This window comes from Coccomyxa subellipsoidea (genome assembly GCF_000258705.1).
Source record: "Coccomyxa subellipsoidea C-169, whole genome shotgun sequence".
Lineage (NCBI taxonomy): Eukaryota > Viridiplantae > Chlorophyta > Trebouxiophyceae > Coccomyxaceae > Coccomyxa > Coccomyxa subellipsoidea.
Window position 1 is genome coordinate 280,796 of NW_005178022.1, and position 23,484 is coordinate 304,279.

At 52.6% G+C, this 23,484-nt stretch overlaps 5 protein-coding genes across 5 annotated transcripts; 3 read left to right on the forward strand and 2 right to left on the reverse strand.

The window, feature by feature from the left end:
* Positions 1-493: 493 nt before the first annotated feature.
* COCSUDRAFT_68050 (hypothetical protein) lies at positions 494-2,200 on the reverse strand. Its single transcript, XM_005643335.1, has 4 exons — positions 2,114-2,200; positions 1,933-1,997; positions 1,639-1,816; positions 494-1,511 (listed from the first exon to the last, which is right to left on the reverse strand). Exons 1-4 carry the CDS (start codon positions 2,183-2,185, stop codon positions 1,443-1,445), a joined length of 384 nt encoding a protein of 127 aa, XP_005643392.1. The 5' UTR covers positions 2,186-2,200; the 3' UTR covers positions 494-1,442.
* A 500-nt stretch (positions 2,201-2,700) lies between these two features.
* COCSUDRAFT_59777 (alpha/beta-hydrolase) lies at positions 2,701-3,954 on the forward strand (the record flags this gene model as incomplete). The annotated part of the gene is made up of 5 exons (XM_005643336.1): positions 2,701-2,775; positions 2,889-3,044; positions 3,163-3,274; positions 3,497-3,579; positions 3,709-3,954. 5 exons carry the CDS (start codon positions 2,701-2,703, stop codon positions 3,952-3,954), a joined length of 672 nt encoding a protein of 223 aa, XP_005643393.1.
* A 210-nt stretch (positions 3,955-4,164) lies between these two features.
* Positions 4,165-5,991, forward strand: COCSUDRAFT_68051 (hypothetical protein; the record flags this gene model as incomplete). The annotated part of the gene is made up of 7 exons (XM_005643337.1): positions 4,165-4,419; positions 4,538-4,681; positions 4,793-4,844; positions 4,948-4,999; positions 5,169-5,390; positions 5,665-5,770; positions 5,959-5,991. The coding sequence occupies exons 1-7, from the start codon at positions 4,324-4,326 to the stop codon at positions 5,989-5,991; spliced, it is 705 nt and encodes a 234-aa protein (XP_005643394.1). The 5' UTR covers positions 4,165-4,323.
* Positions 5,992-7,007: 1,016 nt separating this feature from the next.
* COCSUDRAFT_49081 (hypothetical protein) lies at positions 7,008-17,257 on the reverse strand (the record flags this gene model as incomplete). Its single annotated transcript, XM_005643338.1, has 23 exons — positions 16,955-17,257; positions 16,607-16,723; positions 16,346-16,465; positions 16,044-16,166; positions 15,725-15,879; positions 15,308-15,461; positions 14,759-14,992; positions 14,471-14,561; positions 14,159-14,304; positions 13,704-13,885; positions 13,210-13,403; positions 12,698-12,897; positions 12,220-12,361; positions 11,625-11,821; positions 11,240-11,347; positions 10,786-10,902; positions 10,113-10,326; positions 9,615-9,754; positions 9,224-9,433; positions 8,568-8,915; positions 7,872-8,057; positions 7,348-7,575; positions 7,008-7,097 (listed from the first exon to the last, which is right to left on the reverse strand). Exons 1-23 carry the CDS (start codon positions 17,075-17,077, stop codon positions 7,008-7,010), a joined length of 3,819 nt encoding a protein of 1,272 aa, XP_005643395.1. The 5' UTR covers positions 17,078-17,257.
* Positions 17,258-17,419: 162 nt separating this feature from the next.
* COCSUDRAFT_31457 (nucleotide-diphospho-sugar transferase) lies at positions 17,420-20,345 on the forward strand. Its single transcript, XM_005643339.1, has 7 exons — positions 17,420-17,844; positions 18,039-18,138; positions 18,264-18,297; positions 18,440-18,516; positions 18,815-18,979; positions 19,335-19,475; positions 19,767-20,345. The coding sequence occupies exons 1-7, from the start codon at positions 17,735-17,737 to the stop codon at positions 19,869-19,871; spliced, it is 732 nt and encodes a 243-aa protein (XP_005643396.1). The 5' UTR covers positions 17,420-17,734; the 3' UTR covers positions 19,872-20,345.
* The last annotated feature ends 3,139 nt before the right edge of the window (positions 20,346-23,484 follow it).

Genomic DNA, 23,484 nt, shown 5'->3' on the forward strand with positions numbered 1-23,484 from the left:
CTGCAGAGAGGCAGATCAGCTCGCGACAGGGGTCAAGAAGCATCAGGTGGAGCGATGAGGAGGAACCGAAACCACAAACGTGAGCCCTTTATCCTGACAGCTCCCAACTTTCCCAACCCAGCCATCTTCATGCACATCAATAGAAAGGCCTCTTTTAAAGCGCACATCACGGGCATGAGCTTCAAGAGGTTCTGATCCTGAAGTGTCTCACTCAGTTGCTCAAGTGACTGTGCTGGTTGTATATGCAAGTGTGTGAGACTTGATCGGGTCTTACTGTGTCACTCAATTGCCCCTGAATGTCCCTGCAAATGTGTGAGGATAGATGGGGTCGCACTGTGTCATTCAATTGCTCCAGTGACTGTGCTGGGTGTCTCTAAGTGTGTGAGAGTTGATGGGGTCTCACTACGGTGAAAATGTGCAGTTCTGCTGGCTTGGATTGGGCAATGCTTGGGCAGTCACCAACGGCAGAGGTGCTTCTGGAGAGGCGGGCTTCGCAGCGGCTGCCGATGGCGCAGCAGCCGGCGATACCCGAGGCAGATGACGGTGGGGATGAGTCAGAGGAGGATGACTCAGGGCAGGCAGCATTTAGGGGGGCATCTGGGGGAGTCTTTGGGGACCTCTGATCATGATGTGGCGCTTGGGTTCGGAATAATGGCTGCCTGAAAGGAAGCTGCATGTGAAGAAGCCGCAGCTGAGGAGAGTGTGAATTCGAATTTGTGGACCTTCACACTGCTATTCTTTACGGACCCCCAACCTTGCTGAATTCTATGAGGGGTGGGCGGGCCATGCACTCAAGCTTGCCGACCAGTCTGCATTCTAGACAGACCATCCTGTATATCTAAAGCCCTTTCAAAGATGGCAGTGTACAGTCAGTAACTATTTTACTGTCCTGATATCGGGATTAACACGAGACAGCTGTAGCAGGTTCAGATATTCACAGTGCTGTTAGGATTAGCGTAAAGAATTGACATTGTTTTGCCGATCTAGATCTATTTTTACATCAGGAACAAATGCAAGGTAGTTGGTGTGTTGGCAGTGTGCATGCCTCGTAGCAACCGCATGTGTTGTGGTGATCATCATGATCCTGGGCCCAGATGACCCAGGATACATGCGCTCAATACCATATATATGTCTTCAGCCAATTGGCGCCTCTATGAAGATACAGACCATACTTAGCAAGCGGCGCTGCCAGCATGCATGCATGCATGCATGCATATGCTATGCAGCCACCATCCTGCTATTAGTCAGCAATACCACACAAGAGTAAAGCCCGGATCACTCCTGGAGAGATTAATTAATGTTGATCAGGAACACTCCAAATGCACTCTCCTGGAATTGTGTAGCAGTCATTTGCAAAGGCCAGACATGCGCCAATCCTGTTAGGACTGGCACCCCAGAGGGCTGCCTCCATTCCCAGCACACATTGCACTGCTCCCTTTGAGTCACTTCCCCGGCAATTGACTGCTGGAGGCATCAGCATAGTATGGTGGTCGCTTCAAGGTGAGTCCATACTGCATGCACACAGAGTCTCTTGTTGATGAGTGCAGAAACTGCACTTCAGATCTCCTGCTTTTGTAAGCCACTGCCTTGAATTAGTAATTTCTTGATGGCACAGAAACTCTATCATAGAGTGCACACCTCAAGCATGGCTTCAGCCAGATCCTCTGTCAGCAGCACAGGTCGCCTGTCCTTGACATCATAGCCTGCCTCCTTCAGCCGCGCTGGAGTCTGCTTCTGCCGCCGGCTGTAAACCTGCTTAGCATCGTGCAGCGCAGACGCCACGAATCTTTGTGCCGCTAACGACACCAGCCGCACTCTGCAACAGGACAATAGGCCTTCAGTCTGTAGGGAGGATGGACCAATTTTTCCTCCCGAGTCTTTGCAATACGAGATGCATGCGATCCACTGAGGAGGTTGGATGAAGATGCCTACATCCTTTTGTCATTGCAATCAACTCCACATCGCTCCAAAGATTGTTCTGTGAACTCGTCTGGGATCTGCAAAAATGATGAAAATCCAAGTGGCATATCAGGTTTGGATTTGTAAGTTGTCAACGTGAAGACATTCGGGCCAATTCAAAATCAAAATTAAGCATCTTGGTTCGTTATCGCACGGTGGGCACGAAGTCCTCCAGAGAATTGAGGAATTCAGGAAGATTAGTGGACGGCGGTTCTTGCATCCTCATCCAGCTGCATGAAAAGGGCAATACTTTTGTACAGTTTGTATAAAGAGGAGTGGCTTGAGAGTGTTTGCGAAGCGAGATCGGGCAGGGAGAAGGGAGAAAATTTGGCCACGTGCCAAGATGAAGTCCACGTGCGAACATGAGCTCGTTCTGTCCCGAAAGATCACTGCGAGACCGGCTTGATCGGCTGTTTGGGACTCGTCGAACAATCAGGAGAGTGCTGCTAGTGCACCGAGCGTACAAAGGTTCTTAGGGAGTGGCCAGTTCATGTCTGGGATCTCCAGCCCAACCACTATGATATATGCGGATGATTCGAAAAGAGAATCTCTAAAGTGATTTCAACTTTGTATTTGGAGCACCCAATACAATATATGGCATCCTGGCGTGCCCAGCTACAGCTTTGACGCTCAAGCGGCTAGATGCCATTTGCTTTCTTCGCCACACCACCCCTTTCTTGGACATTTCAGTCAGTAATCTCTAGACGTGTAAGCAAAATTCTAGTCAGACGTGTAGTCAGCATGGCCGCAGAGCCTAATTCTTCAGGAAGGAAGCTGCGCATCCTGTGCCTCCATGGCTACCTGCAGAATGCTGAGGTACTTGGCAAGACACATCTTGTTGAGCACAGTGATCTAGCTCCTTATATGTGCAGACTCGATGCCACCTTCTACTATGCAAGAACAACACGATTGAAGTTTGAGTGCTGCAGGTGTTCAGAGGCAGGATAGGTTCGCTCCGGAAGGGGCTCAAGTCAAGGGCAGAGTTTTTCTTTGTGGATGCGCCACATCTGGCACAGGGCGAAGAGGCAGAAATCAGAGCAGCAGGGGGAACTGGCGACCACCCTCGAGCCTGGTGGACATGGGAGGTAACCACGCTCAGGGAGACCCATTATTGGACCTAGAAAGCTCCTTACTGCAAGATCCAATCCTGTCCTGGTTGTAAAGCACTCTGCAGAAGCGTCAACACGTATGCACTGCTCACAGGATCTCAATGAAACAAAGCGGCCCTCAAAGGCTGCAAAGTACAGCGGTTGGAAGGCATCTGCCGATGTCCTGGAATCTGTGCTGAAGGAGCAGCAATATGACGGCATCCTGGGTAGGCAGCCTTATGAAAAGTAATCTACAAAGCATTCGACTCGCATGTGCCTGATCTTCTCACTAAGCATGGAGTACCTGATGATGCTTGCAAGGGAAAATACAAACACCACAGGAGCTGCTACGAATATGCAATTGGTCATGGCTTGCACCCTGGAGGGATAAGCATCAGGCTGTGAGGGGTTGATTATAGCACTGACGCGCTTGCGGATGCCATGCACAGGTTTCTCACAAGGCGCCACTGCAGCAGCGCTCTTCCTGGCAGGCCACAAAGACTCCACTCCTGCCTTGAAATTTGCCATTCTGGTGCGCCAATGGCAGTACTTCAGCCTATCATTTAATACGCTGCACTGAATGCATAGGTGGTAAAACGCTGCCTTAAGCTTTATCTCTGGTGAAATTGTGAGTCAAAGGAATGTTGTGGGAATGACTCAGGTGAGTGGCTTCTTGCCGCGGGACCCCAGTTATGCAGAGATATTGAAGGAGGGACAAGTGTCACTCCCAACACTCTTTGTGCATGGCAGCGCCGATGAGCTGGTACTGCCTGAGAGGGGGCTGGAGTTGCAAGAAACTTTTGCAGAGGGCTCCTACACGGTGCTGGAGCACCCAGGCGCGCACTTTGTGCCAACATGCACTGGGGCCGTTAAGCAGCAGATAGTGCACTTTTTGGACAAGTTCTGAGCTGCCCGTCAGGGACTTCCCACAAGACAAATTTGGGGAGGTACAGGAGCTTTCCACAATGGAACTGTAATTCAACCAACGAACCAGTAAGTACTTATGGGTTGGCTCAAAAAATTGAGAGTCACCTGTCACTTTGCCGTTCGTATTTCAAAAGAAGAGACACATCATCACAGTCAGCATGGATGGAGTTCTAGAAACCTCAACTGAACAGGAGCTTCTTATCGAATTATACAGTACATTAAAATAAATATCAAGTTGGAGCGTGACTGCGTTGTATGCGACGCTGTGGTAGCCAAGCCTTTGTGTAAGATCGGTGCTATTGGATGCCACTGTGAAGCACGAGGTGTTTGCATTCGAAGAATCGAGGAGATGCACACTCTATTCTGTCAGCCCCCAGCTTCTTCATTTTCATGTGCTTACTCGCAGAGGATCTGCAGCACAAGTGGCAGGACACTCTGTCCGCAGGTGGGACTGGGACCCAAGCCATCGTCTCTGCTTGTCCAGATTATGTCGGAGCAAGCACAGCCTAACAATTACCTGATTTTTTATTTTTCTGGTTTAACACTGTCTGCTTTCTTTGCAGAAGCTGTCACGGGGCAGGCTTAACCATCTGGTTGCGAGGGCCTCAGAACAATTTGAGACAGGACTTGATGCACCAGCTCTCACAGATTACCTCGACGGGCAGATGTCGCAACTGCAGCGAACCTTTGCTGAATTGGAACGGGAGGTGAGCAGCTGGCTTTCTTTACTAGGCACTCAATTGCCCGTTGTTCAGCATCACATGTTCACAAGGAATTCTTAGGTGTTGGCAGTGAAATTTTTTTCTTTCGTGTTGCAGATGGATGCAGATATGAGCAGGGTAAATGAGCGAGCCCGGCAGCTGCAAGAGAGTGAGTCCCTCCTGCAACTCGTCAACTAGCTGTATTGAAGTGCTGAGGTTCTGGTCGATGCTGATTCCCTCCCGGACTCCCTTCAAATCTCCCTTGCATGCAGGGGGACAGGCACGCATGTATACTGAGAGGCAGAATGGAGCACAGACATACAGGTGACTGAACCTTCTTCCTTTTTGCATCAAGCAACTATCTTCCAGCCAAACCACAATCCTGTGGACAAAAGCAGACCCGCTCTGGCCCTCTCAGAGACAAGTTCACAGGCATTGGTCTATGGGTATAAAAAAGCATGCATGTTGAGGTGAAGAAATATGATTTGTGCAGGAACGAGCAGCAGTGGGAAGAGCAGCTGCCGGGCGGCTGGAGGAAGGGCTACCGCTCAGAGTCAATCACCTATTTTGGCTCGCCCCCGGCAGCTGCCCCGCAGCTGCAGAGCACGGGTCTGACTGGCCTGGGTGGCAATGTGGCACTTTTAGCAGTCGCCACAGTGGTCGGCGCGTATGCTGCAGTTGCTGCTGCACTGCTGCGCAGCTACAAGCACACCAGGTGCGCACACCCCTCTGCTTTGCACAGAATGGCCGTCTGGTATTGGCAGACAGGCTAGGAACCACCCTGCTCTTCGTTGCTGTGTCACCCTGCTGTGAAGGCTGTTCTTCCAGAGCATGCGTGGCTGGTTTTTGGCATCGCACTGCTCCATGTTTATGCTGCATGCACACACTTCCTGAACTGGAATTGTGCCCTGCACGCCCTATTGAGAAGGTATTCAAGTAATTGCGGGATGTTGCCCACAACAGGCAATGAAGAGGTGTGTCTGTGTCAGGTACTCTGCATCCAAGGCCTGGCTGGTGGTGGCGGTGTGGCCTGTGCTGGCGCTCTTCTCTGACCGCTTCCGACAGGAAATTGCTACCGCTCTGCACCAGCAAGGGGTGACCAAGGCATGTGCAGCAACTCCAAAATCTTGGGCATGTTGCGAAAACGAACTGTAGAGGACACTTGCGGAATGGACTAGGGTGTGACTTGCAGGTTGTGTGGAGAGGCCCGGGCTTTTGGCATGCATTCCCAATTGGATTGATGGGTCCAGGGCTAACTTTCTGAGTGCCTGTGTGCTGTGCAGGATGGCAGCAACGATGACAGCTTTGTATCGTGAAGACACATGGTCGTGTGCGGCCTCTCAGGCATGGAGAAATTTGAGAGATGAAGCCTGTCTCAATTTTGTGGTGATGAAATTTCTGAGTGGCATCCTGGGTTCGACAGCCCCCAAGGGCCCCCCAAGGGATTGGCCAACCTGCTTCAGGGCTAGGGGCAAGTTTTCAGGGCCCGGGGATGAATCCACATTTGGCAAACTGGCATCAGGGCCACGCCCCGAAGCCACCTGGGTGTGACTCAGGGGCACCCCCGACTTTTCCGGCAATTTGTGCCACTTAAAGGCCGGATCCCATGGAAAACCTGCATATCCCTCAGGGATGTCCCGAAGTTTCGGCTACTATCACGGCAGCAGGCGGGGTGCTTTGCCTGCTCTTGCCCTATTTAGGGGCTTGTCTGAGATTTTCTGGGACCCATGTCAAAACCCTGGTGGCATCTCTCATAGCAATGCTGTGCCGATGGGAACCCAGTGCTCCACTTGTCAATGCAACCTTGTGTAGAACTGCAGAGTTCAAGGGCGTGCTTGCATGCTTACCTGCCGTCGACAAACATGTGTATTTTTATTTGGATTTCTTCATTACAGTGATAGCACACGTGTCATTGAACGTGCCGATGTGGTGTGTATGCCATACACTGTATGCATATGCTCATGTTCAGGGTCTATGTAGCGTGTATTGAATGGAAATATAAAATGGCTAGATCTGGGTGTTGCTCAAAGTCCTTGAAGTTCATAAGCTTCGGGAAACAGCTGTTCGACTGAGATTCTTGTGCGGAGCATGTACAACTCTAAGATTATGATTGTATTGATCATCCATATTCTGAGCTGTTCAAATCCCCAGGCTCTCAAAGAGGGCTGACTGACCAAAAAATGGTGCTCTTGTCATTTAGCAATTCAGTTTCATGTCATCTCATGCCAATAGTCGCCTCAACTTCCTTGACAAGTAGTACACCCACTTCTTGGGGCCACGCATACGGTGCAGCAACAGGATCCCTGCCTTAGCATCTTTACTGATGTGTGCATCAGTGCAGCGTGGCGTGAACCTTTAAGAGCCTCCTGAGGGCCGTCAGCCACTTGTCGCACTCATCCCAGTCCGTGGTTGTCAACGCCGTCTGCATGGGAAAGCGGAGCACCTTTACAGCCGGCTCGTCTACCACACTTCCTTGATCTGACCTCAATCAGGGTTCCCAAGAATTTCATGGACCAAGGCCCAGAAGAACGTAGCACATTACTGCTGGCGCTGAGATGACTTGTAAGCCTGCATGCATGCGGCTTACTGCAACAAGGAAATATTGCTACAGGTGCACCCTTAGGAAAGATGAGTCACAGGGTAAATACTGCAGGGAACATCCCTGGACGCACCTGGATGCTGTTTGCTTGGCCAAAGTCCCTGGCGGCCAGAGCAGCAGCGAGCTGCTGCAGTTTGGCCTGCACCCCCGGGGAGACATCGCCGGCGTTGAGGCGCCAGAAGAGCATTCCGATGCGCTTCTTGTTGTCGGAGTCCTCGCGCGCTTTGGCGGCCATCACCGGATTGCACTCCCTCACCAGCTGCCGCAGCGCTGCCACCACCGGCTGCATCTCCCCGGACACCTGCGGCAGTAGTCCCTTCAAAGATATGGCTAATTTCCATAACAAGGGGGTGAGGTATAATTACAATGTTTCGTGCATTCTTCAAGCCACCCAGGGCTGTCTGGGAGGCTGACACATGCAGCCTGATTAGATTGGTAACAGCCGCAAACCTTTCAGACTTGTGCCCATCCATGCCTCACTGTAGTAGTGATACTAAAGCATTCGTGGTTCTGTGACGCTAATCAAATGAGAGCAAATTGAACAGAGAGGCACACAGAGAGATGCATGGCGCAACAGGAGGGGAAAAACAGGCACACCTTTGATGTGTCAACAGTGTCCATGTGCACGTTGGGCGGCGGCCCCGTGGGTGCAGGTGGCGGCGGCGGCTGTGCCGGCTGCGGCGGCGTGGCCGGCCCGGAGCCGCCGAACGGTGCGGGCGCGCCGTAGCCGGCCGTGGGGGTCGGAACCGGGGACCGATGCGGCACGAATGCCGGCGGCGCAGCCTGCCGGACAACATCGAATTTTAGAGCACGCACCGCTGCTGCGCTAAGCACGAAGTTCATGCCAGTCACATGTGGTGAAAACACAGGGATGCAAGACAAGGTTCAACCATAGGTAATGCCAGATGAAGTTCAATCAGAGTGATACAAAGGGTGTCTTGTGCACCCTGATGGTCAACATGTCAAGAGCAATTACTGTAGTACTCATTCTTTACCCCGCACCCCGGCGGTGCGAAAAATTATTCCAAGCAAATTTTAGGGGTCTTCCTAACCTAAAAAATACCAGGGTCATGCTCCATTGAACTAGGCTTATCGAGAGCGTTCCGGATCTGGATCAGATATTTTAGGAGATAGGGTGTTATTTATCCACCCTTTTAGGCCAAAAATAATTATTTTATTGCGGATTTGGGAATGAGTACTACAGAATCATGCTTTCGGGGCCCACCTGGCAGTCTTCACATAGAAAGAAGAAAGGCAAAACCTGAATAGTTTCTTGCGTGGAATGCTGTGCACCTGGTGGGTGTTGACGGGGGCGAGGTTGCTGGCGCCGGAGGGGCGGAACACGTTGGGGTTGGGCTGCCCGTAGTCGCCCTGCTGCGCGCTCGGCTGCCAGGCCGGCTGCGGCTGCTGCGGCGGCTGCGGCTGCGCCTGCGGCTTCCAGGCAGCTGTCGGCTGCACCGGCTGCGGCTGATGCGGTGGCTGCTGCTGCACCTGCTGCGTCCACGCAGGAGCCGGCTGCGCCGGCGGATGCGGCTGCGCCTGTGGCTTCCAGGCAGGTGTGGCCTGCGGAGGATTGATTGGTTGAGGGGCCGCCACCGGCATCGCCTGTGGCTTCCAGGCTTGCTGCGGCTGCGTGGGGGCCTGTGCGCGCATGAGGCACAGTCAGTAAAAGCAGTTCAGGCACAATGTTCATACCCTGCATGTCCCGCTGTTTGGACAGGGCTTGATCGCTGATACCGCACCTTGGAGGAGCAATGCCTTACAGAAAAAATACCATGAACCATCAAAAACAAATTATCTACAGAGCATATCTTCATGAAAGCAAGAGGCAAGAATCAGATTGTTTCATGAGTGTTCAAGGCGTAACTGCACCCCATGGTTGTTTTTTTGACTCGACTGGGGTTACTAATGTGCGCCCTTACATATATGCCCAGAGCAGGAGGCCTGACCTGGTTGTAGGAGGGTGCAGGCGCCGGTGCGCCAAAGTTGGACGCCTGGGCAGCGTAGCTGCCCGTGCCGGGCTGCATGGATGCGCGCGACTGCGGTGCAAATTGCGGCGGCGGCGGCTGCACGGGCGTCTGGTATGATGCCTGCTGCTGCTGAGGAGCAGGAGCGCTGTAGCTCGCAAAGCTGCTGTCGTAGCCTGTGCTGTAGCCGGTCTGAAGGACGCAAAGAGGTGAGGTGAGGCTTGTGCAATCATCAAAATGCCCTTTATGGCATAGATCTTGACAAAGAGTAAGGTCATCCCGGACATTGCCAAAATTGATGTTCAGGCGTGATCATAAAGAGGTTTCACTGTATGAAGAATCTCATAAAGAATCTCTGCCTCAAGTGTCCCACCTGCTGGCTGTTGTAGCTGGGTGCAGTCTGCCCGTAGCCGCCGCTATTGTCATACGCAGCAGCCGCCTGTGGCGCCTTGTAGCTGCCGGCCACCGTGTACGTGTTGCGCGCATAGAAGTCCGTGGACGGCGGCGCAGCAGCTGCTGACATAAAGACACTCATCAAATAATGACCTCACCCATAATCCAAGGTAGTCAAAGTGACATGTCCGCACAGAGGTCCCATCCTACAAAATTTCAGATTGCCAGGTGTTTGGAGCCAGAACAAACAGTTCACACAGCATTTCTCAGGCTGTGCGCTGCTCTCAAGGGCTGTCAGGCCAAGCAGACCTTCTTGCCGCTGAGCTGCGCATTGCTAGTGCCCAGTACAACAAGTTCCCAAGCTGGCAACCCCGCACGCATCTGCGCCCGGCCTTGCTGGCTGCATCTCGCTTGGGCAAGCGCAGAAGACTGCAGACATCGCGACAATCATTAAGGAGTCCAGGGGAAGCGCCATCACCTTGATATGGGGCATGCGCGGCGGGCGCGGCGGCGGCGGGGGCTGCAACAGACACTGGGACGTCCTCACCGATGAAAGGGAAGTGCGGCTGGGGGAACTCTTTGGCGGTGTCAGGATCCAGGGACCTGTAGATGCGGTCTCGCAGCTCCGCCACGTCCGGTGTCGGCTCGGCCTTGATCAGGGCCAGGTACTCCAACGCAGCTTTCATGCGACCCTGCAAGCCCAGGAGAGCTTGGGACTTCTAGATAGCTGCACATCGAGAGTTCAATTCCTGCAGAATGCGCACAGAGTTCACTCATCAAACGGGATGCTGCGAAAGACAAGGCCTATCGGCGACCCTCTGGGGGGACTTGAGAGGGGGCAGAGAGATGCCCCTTGGAAACCAGAAGGCTGCGAGAAGTTTGAGGCCATTGAGATGCTCTGAAAACATTGATGCACGCACACCATTACTTCCACCAGTCTTCACATGCTTCCTGAACACTCTGGTGTGCGCTCAGGAAGCATGTCAAGGCAGGCAAAAGCAGTGCATGCTGCTATTTGTCTGAGCCCTCAGGGCACAAAAACAAGTCCCTCCTGATGCAGATGCATATGCAGCAGGGTGCAGTGCTCCCACGGCCAAATTCCTTAGAACCCTGGGATGGAGCTCCTGATGTGCAACCGCAGCGGCGCGTACCTGGGAGGCCACCAGGGAGGCATACTCCTTGATCAGGCTGGCCAGCGCAGGGGGCGCGCCTTGCCCCTCTCCCTGACCGGTGCTATAGAACAGCACCATCGCACGCTCCATCAAGCTCTGCACGTGGGCACAATCCAACATCACCACGGACAACTTGTGTACATATGTGATGCAGTGGACGCTAAGCTGCCAGCTTTTGACCTGCTCAATCGTGATGCATGCATTTCCCGCCCTTCGAGTTTTCTTTTTCTGCTATTCCTGGGACACAGCCATGCTCCAGCCCAGGACAGCTGCTACGCACCGCGGCAACCCCAGGAAATCCATCGCAAGCCACTCACTTTGTTAAATATGCTGCAATCTGTCAGCCCGGACATCAACTTCTGAGCCTGCCAACGTTTTTATTGCTGATGCTGAAGGCTATGATAATCAGTAGAGAATTAGGAGGATGACACACCTGCAGCTCCTCCACGCCGGTATCCTTGGGCCCCTTGCGCAGGTCAGCCGTCCACTGGCGCACCGCCTTGTCCACATTGGAGGCGCAGATCCAGGTCAGCGTGGCAGCCTGCCGAGCACGTGAGAGTCACAAAATTCTTTACAACAAAACATGCAAGCAGTGGATCAGTATGGGCAGCAGGAAAGTCTTCAGATCTGTCATGCGTGCTAAGGAATTCTAGTGTAGTATTGGCATCATGGGGAGTCTTCAGAAGTGTACTACAAGATGGTGACTAATCCCTGCAGCTCTGTGTCAGACAGAGAGTACTGCATCTGACCATATCTAATTTGAGACGAATTACCCCCTGGTGTCAGAGGATGCAAAGGGTATTGAATATCTCCTATACTTTATACCACCCGGAGAATCCAAGGAAAAGGGTGTGAATGCAGAGGTGCAGCAGGGGGCATGCCTGCGCCAGGCCGGCCCCAGCGAGGCGGCGCGCGAGCATGTCGCACAGCTCGGGGAACTCGCCGGTCTCGCTGTAGGCCGCCAGCATCGCCAGTGTCTCGCGCCACTTGTCCAGCGGCCGGGACTTCACCAGCCCTGCGCAGGCAACGCCCTTTGACTTGTGGCACTTATTATACTTGATATCAAAGGAGCTTGCTGTCCCTCAGCAGGACCCCGGTGCAAGACGAGCCCGCAAAGATTCCCGGCTATTTCGCCACACCACATCTTGATGGTGGCGCGAAACACAAAGCCACAATATTGATTCACGGACAATGACATGATGTGAAAGTGCGCCATCTCTGCAGCGCATTGCAATCTAACGTCTGTGCTGCCCATGCCTTGATAGGCATATACCAGTCTTACTTGTTAGGGCGAGAGACAGGAGAAGATTGCCCTACACTGCAGGCAATATCGACGCTCTGCACTACAAACATGCACATATCTGCGAGCAGCAGAGGCAGGAGAAACCACGCAGTATCCATAGAGTTGCCCACCTGCCAGGTCGTGGTCCATGATGGCTGACACGATTTTCATGTATGGGCGCGGCGCGCGGCGGATGTATTCCTTCTGGGCACGAGCCCATAAGTCTCCCCCGCCGATCGAGGCTATCAGCAGCGCGTCCGCCATGCGATCAGCCTGCCCATGCGCATGCCTCCACAGATAAGAGCTGTCCTGATCTTCTGCATTGCTCAGCTGATTGCCTGCCACCGGGCTCCCTGACTCTCAATTCGCTGGGAGTAGGCAGAGTGCCAACTCCTCCAGGACTTCTGACATCTCCCATTGTGCAGCAAACGAGATCCTCCAGACAGGGTCAATTGCGTCAGGCCTTTGCAGGGAACAAGCACCCCAGCAGTGTCTTGAACATCAGTCCAACATGTCTTGAACATCAGTCCAACATGTCTTGAACATCAGCCCAACATCGTGACCTCAGCAAGGAACTCATCAGGTCACAGTATGGCAGCAGGCGGGCACCTGCAGGCAGATGTCGAGCGCGGCGGCGTAATTGGACACGAACAGAGCGCGTTGGATTTCTGCCTCGCTTTCACCGGCCTCGCCGTGGTCCTCGCCCGCTGTGGCCGGCCGCGGGCTCAGCGCGCTGTTTGTGCGCGACGGCTGCTGCGGCGATGCTGTCTCCACTTCCGGCAGGTTCTCAAAGAACGACTCACCGGCGTCTGCGATCAGCCACCGTTAGCCCTGGTCAGCGCCCAAAACACAACGTGCAGCATTCCTTTGCCTGGATACCTCATGGCAAGCTCAAACAAAGCGGATTGCGCCAAAGTACAGGTTGATCTGCCAGATGCATTCCAAGGCATGCCCGGACTCCAAGTGGTGGCTCGTAGATCTGGCACTAGTTCAAATGCAGCGCAATGCATGCTCTGAGAAAACAGGTCCTGTTTGCTCATTTTAATTCGCAGCAGACGATGAAGGCGATCTGGACAAGAAGGCATCACCCAAAGGGGGGTGACAAAAAGCCACAGGCCCACCTTCATTGCCCAGAAAGGCAGCGTCCCCGTTAGCGTCCGCCACCCCATTGCGCGGTGGGGAGGTCCCTGCGGCGCCGTCGCGCGGCGATGTCAGCTGCAGGCTCTCGGCGGCCGCCGCCAGCGCCGCTTCGGCCTCGGCTGCACCCTCCGCCTGAGGCAGCACGTCCTCGAAGCCCAGGTGCGCCAATAGCTGCCTGCGCTCACATGACAACATCGCATCTGGCTTTAGGAAAATGCTCTTCCGTGAGAATCATATGGCTATCCCTAATTCATGACTGGTACATTCTGCAACATCTCTGAAGCTCGCAGGCATCATGCACATGTCACCATGGCCTCAGGGCATGCACAGACTGCAGCGGCCCCAACAGCCCCATTCTTAGGTAGGGGAGCTGACGAAGCAGTGAGTAGTAGCGCTTTGCAGAGTAGGGGGATCTTAGCAAGAGAGGTTGGCAGCAGCTGCCAGGTGACACAACATGGTGTTGAAGAGAGCGCACCTCTTGGGGTCTTCGTGGAACTGGACCTCCATGAAGGCCCAGACCTCAGCATCCTCCGCAGGTCCTGAGGCAGCCTTGGCAGAGCAGAAGTTTGCGAGGGCGCTCCACTCTCTGTGCTTGCCCTGCTCAATGGCCGGCTCGAAGGCGTCCGCGCGCTCGGCCAGATTGCCATCAGTGATCACCTGCATACAGAGAACAGAAAAAGTACTTCACAACTGTCAAGTGCGCATCACACTTCTGCTCCTTTTAACAAGTAATGAGAGTCCCTCATTGGACACAGAATAGGAACACAGGTTCTTGGTTGTCGAGTACTCTTCACACTTCTGATCCCCTTCAGATAACAAGTGGGTAATGTTCATTGTGCATATAAGATCCCTGCCGCCATATTGGCATGAGGGTCCTGTTGGGCGTCCTCAGCACACTGGTGTGAGTGCCAGGTAAGTGCAGTAGTGCACCTGGGTGAGGGTCAGGGAGCAGCCTGCAAAGGACCCGTCCTGACGCTTGGTGTTGGTTATCGACACTAGCCTGCCACCAAAGCCGAAGGTGGCCGCCGCCGGCCGCTTCAGCCATGCCGGCACCCTAGCCAGCGGCGGCGCCGCTCCTGTGTAAGTATTCAATAAAAATCACCTCCAGTACTTGTTTGGTAAAGGAAGAACAGGACAACACCTTTTCTGTGCAGAGCATGCCAGGCCGTAAATGGCATGAACTGCAAGCGTACAGCTTCAGGGATGCAAGCAAAAGAACGGCACTTGTGACGAAGGCAGTACCTGAGGAGGCGGCAGAGCCAGAGAAGCCGTCATCTGAGTACTGCTGCTGGAGCTGTGGCTCCGTGAAGGCTGCCAGCGTGTGAATGCGCACCTGAGACAGCACAACCCCTTCAATTCCTGCAACCGACTATATATCTCTCACACAGAACACCAGCTGGGCAACGTTATCATTGATCCCAGCAGCAACGTCACCTTTACCACCAACCCACCATCCTGAGGCCGAGAGAAGCAAAGAGAACCTGTGTGCAAGCTGCCAGCCCAAACTTCACATACGCCAGCACGACTCACCGAGCCGTCATGGTTCTCGCCAGCGCCAAGCGACGCAGTAACAAAGACCCCCGGGTTGCTCGGGGACCAGGCCACGTTGTGCATGTATTTGCCGAACGCGCCGCCGGAACTAAACTCTCCCAGCAGCCGCCCGTTCTCTTCTGGGGACATATCCCACAGGATGACTCGGCCGTCCTTGCCGGCGGACAGCAGCAGCGCCGGGTCTTGCACGCACCAGCTCGCAGCCAAGACACCCTGCAGCGCACCACAGCTCTCCGATCGTCTCAATGCAATGCTGGTACCATTGAGGAGGAGGTGTTGAGAAGTTTTGATGGACCCCAGTGGAGCCTCAAGAGACCCCTCAGGGCATGCTTTTTTTGGCATGGTAAAGTCAGGAAGGCAAGCACCCCCACCCATGTTATATACCATGAGCGTGCGCGGAGGACCTCTCACCAATCACTGCCGTACGCTGTGTCAAGAGCAGTGCTCAGAAGAAGTGTGAGGTCATTGGGGAATTGAATCGAGACAGCCTTTTGCTGGAGGGGAATGCCCAGAATTAAGTGTGCGCACCTTTGCGTGGCCGAGCAGCTCGCACACGGGCGCCATGGTCTTGTCGCGCCGGTCCCAGACCTGCAGCAGAGGCGACAGGTCGTCCTCGCACGCCACGACCAGCTGCGTCATACTGGCCGGGTTCCATGCCACTGCTGAGCACCGTTTCATGCGCCTGCGCACCACAACACCTTCATCAGAGATTCGAGGTGGGATGGATGTGCTGCTTGCAGGACAGGTGATGACTCCCACATGCTCAGCTACCGATTGACAATACAAGAATGGACATGCCAGGCACCGCAGCATGCCAGGTTGACCTTCAGGATCACCTGTGAGAGCAGCCAGGGGCTGTGAACAATTGATCTGCGAACAACAGATTCTGTTTGGGGCAAATTTGCTCTGGGATGCAAAGATGCAAGGGGCCGAAGATGCGCGCACCCTTGGTTGTCCGTCAGATGCAAGACGATTTTGCGCTTCTTGAGGTCATACACATGGACTACGCCCGTCTCACAGCAGGTGGCTAGGATCGTGGGGGTCTTATGGTTCCATGAAAGATTGGTCACCCCCGGCAAACCCCCCGGGGTCGCGCTCGCCTGACCAGCAAACACAACATAGCGTCAAGCAAGTATCCCCAAGAACAACTGAAGCCACATGCAGAAGCGCATAAACCTGCGCATACGCGCCACGTGCTGCTTGAAGAGAGAGCCTCTTCAATGGTGTGCAAAAGGGGAGACAGGCAGGGTAGGCGACGACTTACATCGAGTGCAGTGTACTCAACGGGATTGGCTGGATTGGTCAAGTCCCAAATAATAACCTGCCCATCGGCTCCTCCAGAGGCCAAAAGGTGCACCGCGGTCGGGTTGAATTGCACCGCTCTCACCTGCTCAATACAACATCGCACGGCTTTTTGCCTCTCTGGGCGTGCCGATCTATCAGTTTAAGATGATCGCACAGACAGTGTGACCACCCAAAATGCAAGGAGGTGGCAGGATTGTATCCAACGATACTGATGTGTGGCCATTGGTGAGCAAACCGAACAGAACCCCTACAGCAACTTACCGCTCCTTTGTGCTTTGTCAGCTGCTTTATGAGGCTGGCATCCCCATGCCCCTGCACAATCTTTGCTGGGTCCCAAAGGGCAACGCTGCCATCTGCCAAGGCACCCGCCAAGATTCCATCCTGCAGCAGCGCGACCCTGTCGAGTAGTTTGAGGTCGACCAGACATTGACACCCCTTTCACGAACCCAAGTATGCAAGCTTGAAGTAAAGCTGTGCGTCATGCCCTGAATCATGAATAGGGAAGTGAGCTTTGAGGCTCACTGGAAACCCTTCTGGCTTGTATGTACTCCAAGCAAGCTGATGAAAGCCGTCGGTGGCGGCGACAGATTTTCCAGCCCGTGTAATGCCCTCGCTCCCTCCAAACTTCAAGGAAAACACCTGACAAGCACCGATTGAATGGAAATATGAGGCTCGTTTACCAGACGTTTCCCGGCTCCCAAGTGTCTTCATGTTTTCATTGATCGTTTTGGGAAACGTGAGAAAACCTCTTGAAAAGGCTGAGTATCAGTTCCAGGGCGTCGCAAAGGCGATCAAGGTGGTAAGTTTATAATGCCCTCAGCATCCCAGACAAAGCTGCTCAAAGTCCCACGTAAGTTTTTATGCACCCACCTCCAATGACGAAGAGCTGGAAAAGTCACTGTCGATGGATCCTGCAACCGTGCCAGTAGCTAATAGTGATCGTGGGCCGAAGGCCACCACTGCCGACAATGGAATCTCCTTGACGGGTGCCATTTTTGACACTGAAACCAGGCCGGCTTCTGAAGCTAAACACTCATGCGTAAGAAATTACTTCGAGCTCATCAGTTATGCCTTTGATAATTGAAACTCCGTTGCGCAATGCCCCTGGGCAATCATGCGAGTCCCACCGTCAACATCTGAACAAAGCAATCAGACGCAACAGAAACAGGACGGTGCATGTGCATTTGACGAACGTCTGAAAGGATGGAAATTTGATGCAGCTGGCTCCAAAGCCCTAACATTCGATAATTACCCTGCTTTAGAAAACCTGTCAAAGTCGCTCCTTCTCCTCGCTCCATCGATAGGACATGACTTCAAATCAATATCTCAGACTGTGGAATGCGTATAACATCATTGAGGAAAGTTTGCTAGAGCTTCTCGGCATTATTCTGCCGAGAATTTGCTGCGACGGTCTCAGTAGGGTAGAAGGGAATATTCAATTCAGCAAGATACTGCCTCACTCCAGTAGCCTATAACAATGTTGGAGATCGCTATCAGTTGCATCTTAGCTATTCTGAGAAGCTATCAATTTCCCCACAATTGAAATAATCACCGAGGGGTTCTTTGAGGCACCTCTCGGTGAACGCATGGAGTGCCATCGGGCAAGTGTATGTTAGCTAGGATCAAGCAGATAGATTGATTCACAACTCAATGGCAAAAGGTAAGCGTACGCACAAGTATTCTGTGCTGCTCCCGACCTACAATGAACGCGAAAATATAGGCATCATCGTCGCCCTCCTTGTGAAGACATTCGAATCCAGGTGGGTTTCCTGTCATGTGAGCTCATGTTTACCCTTTTGAATCGGATTGTTTGATCCCAACCCACCTCTAGAGGCCGCATGTTGGCCTGCTCTTCTTCTGTGGAACCACTGCTTGCTAGGGCTCACAACTGAGCCTGTACAGACATCCTGAGACTGTTATACTCTAGCAGACAGCTGTTGGTGGGATGCCGCAGGAAACTGGACTATGAGATAGTAATCATTGACGACAACAGTCCAGATGGGACACAGGAGGTGGTCAAGCGACTGCAGACTGCATACAGCTCTGACAAGATTGTGAGCTCCTTGCTGCCTGCCGAAGCTCCTGCGCAACCACCCTTGCCTTCATCTTTTGTGGCACGACCTCTGGTAAAAATTACAAATCTACTGAAATGTATGATGTGATTTGCGCCCACATGCAGGTCCTTAGGACACGGCCTGGAAAGCTGGGCTTAGGTGAGCCTTCATAACAGAGCTTGGACCGGCATTTGTCACTGTCAACCCGACATCGCTACCTGTTGACCAGAAACTACACTCATTTTGCCAGAATAGTCTTGTATCGCTGCTTGAGTTGAATGTCAGTGTGTGTCGGCGGCAGGCACTGCATATGTATACGGCCTCAAGCATGCGACAGGGGACTTCGTTGTGGTGATGGATGCAGACCTCTCGCATCATGTGAGCCCCTGTTATCCCCTCACTGCACTTATTGTGCACCTATTTTGATGAAACATCCCCTTTGTGCACTCCGCCTGAACTACGTTTTGTCTGTGGAGTTCCCTGCTCTACTGTAGCATTCGCAGCCAAGATGCATAAAAGGACTGGAATCGTTCATGGCTGCCAAAAGCTCACAGCAGCTCATGTGTAGCAGAATGACATCATAAACAAGAGGTCACTGCTCGAACAAATGCATGAAAATGTTGGACGCCTGTGCAGAGTTGCGGTCTGACCTGCGCTGCTGTGTGGGGTTTTGCAGCCCAAGTACATCCCAGAGTTCATAGCGAAGCAGGCGGAGAGGGACGCGGATATTGTGAGCGGGACTCGCTATGCGCGCGAGGGGGGCATCTCCGGCTGGGACTTCCGTCGCAAGCTCACAAGCTGCGGCGCCAACATCCTGGCAGCCACGCTGCTGCAGCCCAAGGTGTGTGTCTGCCTTCTGCCGAAGGAAGCTTGGAGGAAGGATGTGTCTGTGCTGGTGCTTGAGAGATCTTGGATATTGTGTCCTCTTGAATGATTTGATGCAGGGTGCTTGTCATGCGTTCGTCAACCCCTGCTTGCTGCATAGGGCAGTAGATCTTCTTGATAGGTACCAGTGCATAGATCCTCTTCACAGGAGGTTCCATTCCAGGGGACTTGGCCCCACCCACTGGTGCTTTGCTGATCCTCACAGACTCCTTGCACAGAATATCTAAAGGGTTTAAGTCAGGGGGACTTGGCCTCACTACCCTGTTGCTGTGCGGGTCTGCAGTTGGCAAATTGCATGTGATGCGGCGCAGGTGTCTGACCTGACGGGGTCGTTCCGGCTGTACCGCAAGAGCGTGCTGACAGAGCTGGTCAAGGACTGCGGCTCGCGCGGTTATGCCTTCCAGATGGAAATGATGGTCCGCGCACGCAACCTTGGTGCCACCATTGACGAGGTGTGCACAGACTTCTCTCTCAAATCAGAGAAAGGGTCAGAGAAAGAATTGCAGAAGGAATCGTAGGAGAGGGTTAGCCACCAAAACGACAGGCTGCCTGGCTAGGAATTTTTTGTATTGAAGCTGGCTACACCGTTGAGCCAGGGTCCTTATTGCGTTGGAGCTAAGACTGCAGTGCACAGATGATATCTGGGAGGCTTGTTGGGACTGCCTGCCTAGAGTGAGACTCAACGAGAAGGAGATCCTTTTCATTGTTGCATGCTTGAGCACTTTGTGATTGCATTGCTGCAGGTGCCCATAGTGTTTGTGGACCGGCTGTATGGGGACTCCAAGCTGGGCGGCGCAGAGATCTGGATGTTCCTCAAGGGCCTGCTGTGGCTGCTAGTCACGACTTAGGGGCTCTTCTTGACATCATGGTTGCTTCTCAGCAAAGCATGCAGCAGAAGCATGCGTGCAAGATCTTACTGGTGCCTGGGCAATCCATGTAGACTCGCATGGTGCATTGCGCAGGGCAACGATTTACATTTTGCAAGTGGTCCTTTGAGTGCTGTGAGTGTGACATCCATGAGTAATCGAAATTCTTCTTGACAACGCCAACATTTAAGCATTTTTTATGATAATATTGCACAACATGCAAAGGCCTCCTAGGAATTCCTAGGATGCTTATGCTTAGGAGCTGCCCAGTGAAAACATGCGCTATTGGAGGGCGATCTGCAGGTGCATGCCAATCAGATTGTAATTACAGTACTAGAATCAATTGGGACTCTGGAGCCGATCGCGATGCGCTGATTGACATGCGTACACAGATCTGAGGTGCACATCGGCTGGAACCAGCTACTTATAGCCGCTTTCTGTAAAATCACTAATGCTAGTAGCATTATGCTACAGTGTAGTACACACTAGCAGAACGGTGCAATCAATATTATCTATACCTTGGAAATTTCCTTTAAACCTCAACAGAGGTGCAACCTTGCTGTCAAGCGCTTCTGGCAGCTTCCTGGGAAGCTACTGCCCAAGCGCATCTGCCCACTTTGCCCAATGGAAGTGTTCATAGAAGTATTGGAACCCCAGGAGGGCATCCTCAAGCTGGGCGGGAGGTTGGGGAGGGTGGAAAGTATTACGGTATCCATGCAAGAAGCAAATTCCGTTTTCTGCCGGGTGCTGCTGCAGGCTCCTCTGATCGTCCTGAATAGGACGCCCCAACCTCTCTTGTATCTGACTCGTAGGCTCTGATACATTTGCAAAGGATGATGACGATTCTCACGACAACAAGGATTTGGTCTGCCCTATGGGCTTGCTTGGAAAGCGTGTACATCTACAGGCACTGGCGCAGGTGCGGTGCCACACAAAAAGCTCTTCCCACACATGATGGTGTCTGATTGGTGAAGTACTTTTAGGAGAGCTACATAGAGAGAGTGGTGTATAATTTTTCGTTACTTAATTGAGCCATTTCTAAGTACAAGAATTACGGGTGCAGGCTGAGAGTCCTTAACAAGCCTTCTGCATATCTACCTTTCGGCGACAATGTACAGGCAGTCATGGAGAGATTTCTCACACTGCGACAAACCTTCTCGTTGGATGACTTCCTTCGGGGTTGGTTCCGTGGCGCTCCTTGTGACAAGATTCTGCGCAGAAACGTGGAGGAGTTTATGGCGTACGCGTTCTGCTGCAAGCATTGGACAGAGCTCAGCCCAGAGGTTTGCGTCTTCAGGCTTGTCTTCCTGTCTTTTCTCCCACAATGTGCACGTTTTGTACAGATTAGAGCTTCAGAGTCGGTATAGACGTGATATTCAATATTTATTATATGTAAATATGCAGGGCAGAGCTCAGGTAGCTCGCTTTGTGACCAAATGCGAAGAGACCTGGAGCGTCAAGCTGCTGGAGGGAAAGAATCCTGATGTGTTCTTCATGGCGCATTTGTGGGAGCCCCTGAGGGTGTACTATAAACCTTTGGCGGTGCATCTCTTCAGCGAGCTTGCTGGCGCAACAAGCAGGATATGGCTGCTGATGTTGGGCTTCAGTTTGCACCAGTTTGAGGTTTGTTCTGACAGTCAACAGCATGTCAGTGCTGGTGCTTCTGCACATATTCCTTGTTCCAACGTCAGACCTTGAATGCGCAAGACATTTTGATCTCGGCAAAGGGCATTTGAGTAAATAATGCATGTGCATCCACCTGACATGCTTTGTGCCTGTCACGGCAGGGAACAATCTATTGGACTTTATCACGACAGGCCGAGAGGGGTTCGATGCCAAGGCACCCAATCATTTTTCTACATGGCATCGGCTTGGGACTGGTGTGACTTGCACTGCTTCCCTCTTTGCACCGCGGTTGATAGATATAAAAAACCAGGTGTTCATGTGCTTGCAAAAGACGATCTTACTCCACTCATCTACAATACCAGTTGGCCTTTGCAACGCAAGCCTGGAGCGGTAAACCATGCCTCCTGTTTTTCCCAGTACCTTGCATATTTCATACTATTGTTCGGACAGGCCAATACTCACAGTCAATGCTCCCTAGACTGCTCTTGTGGTGATGCCCTCAATGGGAGGGCACTAGTGCAAGCCCAAGATTTGTGATTGCTTATGTGTCCACAGGGTCCATACTTTTACTGGGTGCTGGACCTGCTACGCGCATATCCCAGACATACACTGATTTTTGTGGAATATGGCCACGTGTCTCTGAGATTGCACTCCTCGAAGGTCCTCTTTGATGATGCTGCCCGAGATGTCTGCAAGATTATTCACAGAGGAGGGTTTTCAAAGGCATGCGTTGTCGGACATTCTTTCGGGACATTTGTGGCTGCACGTCTCTGCAAGCTACATCCTGAGGTGGGAGTCCGCTCTTTCAGGTTGTTGATCAGGGTGATTAATTATTTAAATAACATAACCTCCTGACAGGAGTCTGGGTGCTTGGAAGCTTCAGTATGGCTCTGATGCAAAGCATTGCAAAGTGATCTGGGATATGCGGTGATGCTTGCAATGCTTATGAGATCTGTGCGCCTTTGTGTTGGTATGGCGCACAGGCGACTACATGGTCGATATTAAGCTTCCGTGTTATCTGAGAGCTTGTGGGCAAAGTGCACATTGGGACAGATCGTGTGTGTTTTCTCGCAGGTCGTTGAATCGCTGGTCCTCATTGATGCAGTCTGTTTGCTTACCTGCTGGCCGGGCCTGCTCCAGAATTTCATCTATGCACCGCCGTCCTGCCAGCTGAGTGGGAAGGGCTGTTTGGACATGATCCGCTTCTTCTGTGCCCGTGATCTGATGGTTGCTGAGGTATGTTGATGGCAATTTCGATCCTGAGCTTGCAGAGTTCATCTGAGCTTTGTGTATCACTCTTGGTGGCTGCGTGGAAGGACAAGTCAGTGAAACTATTGTACAAGATGGCAGTGACACGATTCTTTCCATGTGCGTGCAGGTCTTTTGTCGAGACTTTTCATGGAGTGCACTGATGCTCTGGCCAGAGGACATGCCCCCTGACACACTCATCTGCATTTCAGGGGCAGATAACCTTGTACCCACCAAGCTGATCCTGCGTCACCTGAGGACAGCAGGCAGTTCAGCAAAGGCAAGGATGCTTCCGTGATAGATAGTGGCTCAACATGTGTATTTTTGGTTTTAAGGGCATTCCTCATGAGCTAACAGAGCATTCCTGCTCAGTGTTTTGACTGAGATGAAAAGTCTTTGCACATCTTTTTCATCTCATCATCATGGCAGTCTGTGCTTTCAATTATAACAGCCGCATCTTGACGGCAGTCGGCTGTCACCAAAGGTCCAGGACAATTAAGCTGCACTTCTCTGCAGGTTGTAGAAGACAGGGAGGCTTCACATGGAACCTTTCTGCTACCTCAGTGCTCCGGCTGGCGCAGGAGCATTCTCAATACTATGACGCAAATGGTGAGGCCTTAAGAGGCTGTGAAAAGGCTCAATGCCTTGACAGCGGCGCTAGGACATGTGTATAGGGGCTTAGCTATGTCCTTCTCGTGGCATTTTATACGCATTTTTTGGG

Bases quoted from the DNA above. Each gene is read 5' to 3' on its own strand.
- COCSUDRAFT_68050 (XM_005643335.1), bottom strand. From the start codon at position 2,185: ATGAGGATGCAAGAACCGCCGTCCACTAATCTTCCTGAATTCCTCAAT. The intron at 1,998-2,113 runs GTGCGATAACGA...TCATTTTTGCAG, and splicing joins TGGAGGACTTCGTGCCCACC to ATCCCAGACGAGTTCACAGA. The intron at 1,817-1,932 runs GTAGGCATCTTC...GTCCTGTTGCAG, and splicing joins GATTGCAATGACAAAAGGAT to AGTGCGGCTGGTGTCGTTAG.
- COCSUDRAFT_31457 (XM_005643339.1), top strand. From the start codon at position 17,735: ATGGCAAAAGGTAAGCGTACGCACAAGTATTCTGTGCTGCTCCCGACC. The intron at 18,139-18,263 runs GTGAGCTCCTTG...GCCCACATGCAG, and splicing joins CATACAGCTCTGACAAGATT to GTCCTTAGGACACGGCCTGG. The intron at 18,517-18,814 runs GTGAGCCCCTGT...GGGGTTTTGCAG, and splicing joins ATGCAGACCTCTCGCATCAT to CCCAAGTACATCCCAGAGTT.